Source organism: Myotis brandtii, unplaced genomic scaffold (genome assembly GCF_000412655.1).
Source record: "Myotis brandtii unplaced genomic scaffold, ASM41265v1 scaffold576, whole genome shotgun sequence".
In the NCBI taxonomy this organism is placed as follows: Eukaryota; Metazoa; Chordata; class Mammalia; order Chiroptera; family Vespertilionidae; genus Myotis; species Myotis brandtii.
This window is the reverse complement of record NW_005370156.1, coordinates 380004-387392: the sequence shown is the minus strand read 5'-3', so window position 1 is coordinate 387392 and position 7389 is coordinate 380004. Positions and strand designations below refer to the sequence as shown.

Below are 7389 nucleotides of genomic sequence, written 5' to 3'. Positions count from 1 at the left end.
TTTGTCTCCACTAATACTAGCAGTGAATATTTTAGCAGCCGATTGCCACGTCATTAGTCTTGTACTGACTTGTTTGGTGTGCGCAACAGGAAATATTTAGCTTTTGGAGAACAAGAAAAATAGGTTAATTTGCGTTATGCTTATTTGTGTAGTTATTCAGTGTCTGGTAAGTTAATGTTCAAGAAAAATATTAATTTTTATTAAAATGTTCTATTATTTTATGTTAAATATTGCTCATTTATTTCAGCCTTTTGTATTCAGCATGTCTCTATTGAAATAAACCTACTTTTCTATGAAAATTGAAGCTTTTGTTTTTGTGTGGCCTACATAAACAAACCTTGTTTATTTGGCCCATGTTAGCCTTTGAGTTTGACATGCTTGTACTACAGAATAAATATTTCCCCTGAGCAAAGGGTGTACTCTGTGACTGGTCCCTGGTCAGGACAAAGGGGGTACCCCATGAAGGTCCAAGGTTGCCATTACCAGGAGGGTAAAACAAAAAAGACAGTGGGTTCCACCAGTCAACCCCACACCCGCACATTGCCACTACACTGATGGCAGTCAGAGACGCGGCAGGAGTCAACATTGGGATTTCACACAACTAAAGAACTTGTGATTCAGTGCCACTTACTGGAAAATAAGAGAAAGACCTCTTCATAGTAATCTAGAGATGTACCACTAATACATAGATGCTTAGATAGAGAAGGAATCCCTCAAATACCATGAATAACCAAGGTAGCAAGGCAGCTCAGAAAGAAAAATAAAAAATCTCCAGAAAGCATAGTTAAACACATGGAAATATGATATAGAAATGACCGAATTCAAGGTTGCAGTTCTGAAAATATACAGGCAATTTAATGAACTCAGAAAACAAATTAATAAAATGTGTACTTTACCAAAAAGGTTGAAACCTTTAAGAAGAAACCGGCCTGGCCAGTTGCTCAGTGCTTACAGAATTGGCCCATGCACCGAAAGGTCGCAGATTTGATTCCCGGTCAAGGGCACATACCTTGGTTGCAGGCTCGATCCCTGGCCCGGTAGGGGTGCATGTAGGAGGCAACTAATGTGTCTCCCTTCCATCAACATTTCTCTCCTCCCCCCTCCCTTCCACTCTCTCTAAAAGCATTGAAGAAAATATCCTCGAATAAGGATTAGAAAAAAGAAAAACATTCTGGAGATTAAGAACTCAGAGCAAGAGTAAACTAGAGAGCATAGGAAATAGAACTGACCAAATGGAGGAAAGAATTAGTGATATCAAAGATAGAAATCTAGAAATGATGCAGAGGGAAGAAGAGAGAGATCTGAGGAATAAAATAAAATGAAAGAAATCTATAAGAACTATCTGGCTCTATCAGAAAAAGCAATATAAGAATTAGAAGAAAAGAGGGAAAAGGGAACAGAGGGGTTATTTGAGCAAATAGTTGATGAGAACTTACTAAACCTATGGAAAGAGCTCAATCCTCAAATCCAAGAAGCAAACAGAATAACTAGTTACCTCAATCCAGAGACCTTCTTCAAGGCATATTGTATTAAAACTGTCAAAAACTAATGGCAAAGAAAGAATTCTCAAGGCAGCCAAGAAAAAGAAGAAAGTAACCAATAATGGAAAGCCCATTAGATTATCATCAGACTTATCAGCACAAACTCTACAAGCCAGAAGAGAGTGCAACCAAATATTCAAACTATTGAGAGAAATTACCAGCCAAGAATAATATGTCCAGCAAAGTTATCCTTTAAATATGAAGGAGAAATAAAGAATTTTCCAGATATACAGGAACTGAGGGAATTTATAACCAGAAAACCTCCATTGCAGGAAATATTCAAAGGGGTTATTCTAATGAAACAAAGACAAAAGGTCACAAAACTATGAATAAGATCAACAGCAAACTTAAAGCATAAACAGGGATAATTTGTGGTAACAAAAACAAAAGGGGAGGGGATAAAGATCCGAATTTTGCAAAGGAGGATGGAGATCAGATGCATTAAAATGAAAAAAGACTACAGTATACATGAAGCTTTCTTTTTCATAAACCTAATGGTAAACACACACAAAAAGCACAAATTGAGACATATAACTTCCAAAGGAGGAAACAGGAAAGAAGTATGGAATAACAGCAAACAAAAACAAAAGACAGAAACACAAAGGAAAAGAACAAATGGAGGCAAAGCCACCAGAACACAAAAGGCAAAAGGAAATCCTCATAAATCAATAATTATCCTAAATATAAATGGACTAAATTCACCAATAAAGAGGCACAATGTAGCAATCTAATTAAAAAAAAAACAACCCCAAATATATGCTGTCTTCAGGAGACACATCTAAGCTGCAAAGACAAAGTTAGACTCAAAGTGAAAGGGTGGAAAATGATTCTCCAAGCAAATAACATCCATAGAAAAGGAAGTGTAGCCATACTTATGTCTGACAAAATAGATTTCAAAATAACAAAAGACAAAAATGGACATCTTATAATGATAAAGGGGACACCACATCAAGAAGACAACCAAACCATCAACAAAATGAAAAGGGGGCCCACTGTATGGGAGAACATATTTGGCAATGATACATCTGATAAAATTTAATATCCAAACTATATAAGGAACTCATACAACTTAAAAGGAAGATAAACAATTTAATTTAAAAATGGGCAAAGGACCTAAATAGGCAATTTTCCAAAGCAAACATAGATGGCCAAGAGACAGATGAAAAAATGCTCAAAGTAGCTGGTTATCAGAGAGATGCAAATTAAAACAGTATCACCTACACTGGTCAGAATGGCTATCATCAACAAATGACAAGTGCTGGTGAGGATGTGGAGAAAAAGGAACCCTAGTACACTGCTGGTAGGAATGCAAACTGGTACAGCCATTATGGAAAACAGTATGGAGTTTCCTCAAAAAATTAAATATGGAACTGCCATTTGACCCAGTGATCCCACTTCTAGGAATATTGTCTAAAAAACCTGAAACACCAATCAGAAAGAATGTATGTGCCCCTATGTTCATAGCAGCACAATTTAAAATAGCTAATATTTGGAAAAAGCCCAAGTGCCCATCAGTAGATGAGTGGATAAAAAAGCTGTGGTACATTTACATCACTATGCAGCAGTAAAAAAGAAGGATCTCTTACTCTTTGAGACAGCATAGAGCAGTGATGGCGAACCTTTTGAGCTCGGCGTGTCAGCATTTTGAAAACCCTAACAACTCTGGTGCCGTGTCACATATAGAAATTTTTTGATATTTGCAACCATAGTAAAACAAAGACTTATATTTTTGATATTTATTTTATATATTTAAATGCCATTTAACAAAGAAAAATCAACCAAAAAAAATGAGTTCGTGTGTCACCTCTGACACGCGTGTCATAGGTTCGCCATCACTGAACTAGACCAACACATTGGTTGGAGGAGGCAAAATGTGGGTTCAGGTGAAATCGTGTTGAGCCAGTTATTAATTGCATTCATAACCATTATAAACTTTTGAACAATAATAGATACAGAGGCAGAGTTGCCTCGAACAGACTGTCAAACTACAGCAGGAAGGCCGGGGAGGTTGGGGGGGAAGAGATCAACCAAAGAACTTGTATGCATATATATACAACCCATGGGCACAGACAATAAGGTGGTGAAGGCCTGGGGTGAGGGGTGGGGGTAGCTAGAAAGAATTAATGGGGGGAAAGGCAGGACATATGTAATACTTTCAATAATAAAGATTTAATTAAAAAGAAAAATAACAACAAAAAAGGACATAACACTTCTTAATATACACTGAGTGGCCAGATTATTATGACCACCTGACATTTGTAGGCAATTAGCTATAATTTCCTGCTGAAGTTGCTAGAGGACCAGATCATTATAAATGTCTGAATAGCACAACATGTTCAAAGGCTGTTAAATCACGTTGTTTACCCATATCTTCAGAAAAAAATCACTTCTACTGTTGTGGTAAACAACCTGCTTCCCTATTTATAATGGTCTGGCCCTCTTGCAACTTCAGCACGAAATTATAGAATTTGCCTACAAACGTCAGATGGTCATAATAATCTGGCCACTCAGTGTGTGTGTCCCACGTTCAAAGGCTGTTAAATCACGTTGTTTACCCATATCTTCAGAAAAAAATCACTTCTACTGTTGTGGTAAACAACCTGCTTCCCTATTTATAATGGTCTGGCCCTCTTGCAACTTCAGCACGAAATTATAGAATTTGCCTACAAACGTCAGATGGTCATAATAATCTGGCCACTCAGTGTGTGTGTCCCACGTTCAAAGGCTGTTAAATCACGTTGTTTACCCATATCTTCAGAAAAAAATCACTTCTACTGTTGTGGTAAACAACCTGCTTCCCTATTTATAATGGTCTGGCCCTCTTGCAACTTCAGCACGAAATTATAGAATTTGCCTACAAACGTCAGATGGTCATAATAATCTGGCCACTCAGTGTATAGGATATAGGCATATTAATTAAACCAATTTTCAGGAAAGCCTGTCTCTCATCAAATACTATGAAAGAAGATGACTAAGCAGAGCTCAGAGTAGTCCCACTATGTGCTTGATAACTGGCTCTGATTTAAGGAGAATGGGAAGAGATGAAGTGGGTCAATCATCTACTCAAGTCACAGAGAAATACATCCTTAATGGGAGGTAATTTTATAAAGTCCCATGAAGGCTATGCTTCCCAATGTGGCTATTAACTATACTGAAGAGACATAAGACAGAAGTAGATCTGATTGAAAAAATAAGACCTACCCTGTCCTATTCCCCTAATGAGATGCCCTCCCTGTGGCTGACACAGAAAGGATACTTTGTCAATCAAGAGAAAGGGACTCTGATGCTGAGTGAGATGCTACACCAAGGACAAATAATCAGGAAGGGACTTTGACAACAACCTAAGATTCAAAAGAAATTGATGAAGAAAACAAATTATATACCACCAAAATGAATTGTTTCCAAGCTACTCTCAGATAACCTATTTGTACCTGGAAGTTAAGGTCAGTTCTTTAATAGAGATGTCATTGTGATATTTTGATAATATGAAGAATTATTTATAATATGGCTGACATGATAAGAATGCCACTACCTGGAGTCTTGAAAGAATCCACCTGTTCAAATCATTAACACGTCCACGGCTCACTGCTGCAGAGCTGTATCCATGTATCCCAAATACAAAAACAACAGTTATCAAGGAAATGGATTTTTAAGTGCAGAAATGGTAAAACTAAAATTATATATCACTTAAAGTGTCATAAAAAGCCTGCTTTTATATTGCTTTTCTTCAACACATGAAATTACTGAATCTCTTGTTAAATGCTAGCTAGCATTTACTTTGGAAATGCATGAGGATTTTGCAAATAAATTACATATATCAAGTTCCCATTCTAGCTGGTCAACTTTCTATTTAAAAAGTACCATAACTAAACCATTTTAAGCCCTCCTAAAACTGGGTAGTTGTAGTATACTATATCCTTCTTAAAGACAAGGTCTATAGCTCAATCATTTTTGTTCTTCCCCATTGCTGAAGATTCAAGGGGTATTTTTTAAGTGGCTTTTTAATACAATCAAATTTTGGAAGAGCCCAAGAATCTGGAAATTAAGGCTGTCTAAAATGAGGTTTTATCTGTAGTACTCCTTCAAATAATGTTTACGATTTTTTTTTATGACAGATGAACAATACAACTGAAATGGGGAAGTTAAATTACATTTAGGAAGCAAGTCGGGAAGAAAACCTTATACATACAGTCTTCAATGTTTAGGCTGAAAACAGGTAATAACAGCAATTTCCTTTGTACTTAGTAAACGTACTCATCTACTGAGATATTTTCCCTGCATTTCTTTTTTTAAAATATATTTTTATTGATTTCAGAGAAGAAGAAAGAGAGAGAGAGAGAGAGAGAAACATCAATGATGAGAGAGAATCATTGATCAGCTGCCTCCTGCAAACCCCCCACTGGGGATCGAGCCCACAACCTGGGCATGTGCCCTTGACCGGAATCGAACCTGGGACCTTTCAGTTCGCAGGCTGACGCTCTATCCACTGAGCCAAACCGGCTAGGGCTCCCTGCATTTCTTTAGGAAAAGCCACACCAAGTCTTCAAGGAGACTTGCTCACAATCATGAAGGCTGCTGAGCAGTTTTCAACAGGGTTAGGGGTATATGGGATCCTCTTACCTCACTGTAGGAGGAGTGAAAAGAAAAACAAGCTCTGTATGAACTCTCTCCAGTCCTAAAGGGAAATGAAAACACAGAATTAAAAGGCCACTTATCAAAACTAAGCTAAGTTCTTAATTTCAAGCTTTTCCATTAGGCTATTCCAGGAAAAATAAGTTATAATTAAGAACTTTAAACAATAAAATAAAATTTTTTTAAAAAATATATTTTACTGATTTTTTACAGAGAGGAAGGGAGAGGGATAGAGAGTTAGAAACATCGATGCGAGAGAAACATCGATCAGCTGCCTCCTGCACATCTCCCACTGGGGATGTGCCCGCAACCCAGGTACATGCCCTTGACCGGAATCGAACCCGGGACCCTTGAGTCCGCAGGCCGACGCTCTATCCACTGAGCCAAACCGGTTTCGGCAATAAAATAAAATTTAAAAAAAATTTTAAAAAAAGAATTTATTCCTGGAACACAAAGGGACTCTTTCCAGAAATATATCTGTAGACATTCTGAACAGCTAATATTAAGGAAATGTTGCCCCAAAATGATGACCATTATGGTACTCCTGTATTTCACTAAGGACTCTGTTTCCTCTGATATCAATCCATTACCACCTCCTTGCCAAGCAAGATATTCTCAGTTTCTAACCATCTTATCTACCCAACTAGCTGGGCCTCAGGAAATACTGACTGATGGTATTAGCCATGAGACAGGTTTGGAATCAGCTTCTCTTTAGTTTAAATTTCAGAAGTTATTTTCCACAATTATAACATATCCTCTTCTTAGGCTTACGCTAGATTGCATTTAAACTAAAATCAATCAGACAATTTACCTCAAAGCAGGATTTCTCTCAGAAGACATATGACAGTGCTTTCTTACCTCACAATTACATTTGTTTTTCTGGTTCTTTCTCCAAACCACATTGTGGATGGCTTAATGCTGATTGTGTGGAGCGAAATTCTATTTTTGGAAGTAATTCCACAGGGTAACTTATTCCATTGAAAATATTCCTCTGCCTAAAAAAATAAAAAATAAAATAAAGAGACCAAGATGGCGGCATAGGTAAACACCGGAGATTGCTGCCACAAACAACCACTTCAAAAATACAACTAAAAGACGGAACGGACATCACCCAGAACCACAGGAAGGCTGGCTGAGGAGAGATTCTTCAACTAGAAGGAAAGAGAACAGCATACCGAGGCTCAGAGGAGGCGCAGTGTGGAAAATACAAAGGTAC

At 37.5% G+C, this 7389-nt stretch overlaps 1 protein-coding gene across 2 annotated transcripts in view; it reads right to left on the bottom strand.

Annotated features, from left to right (window-relative positions):
- The window catches only part of DCLRE1C (DNA cross-link repair 1C), a 48474-nt gene that overhangs the window by 14039 nt on the left and 27046 nt on the right, over window positions 1-7389 (bottom strand). For both annotated transcript variants that reach the window (XM_014549945.1, XM_005878880.2), the window contains 2 exons: window positions 7032-7168; window positions 6162-6216 (listed from right to left, as the gene is read on the bottom strand). In XM_014549945.1, coding sequence (XP_014405431.1) covers window positions 6162-6216; window positions 7032-7168 — 192 coding nt within the window. The remainder of the gene's footprint in view (window positions 1-6161; window positions 6217-7031; window positions 7169-7389) is intronic.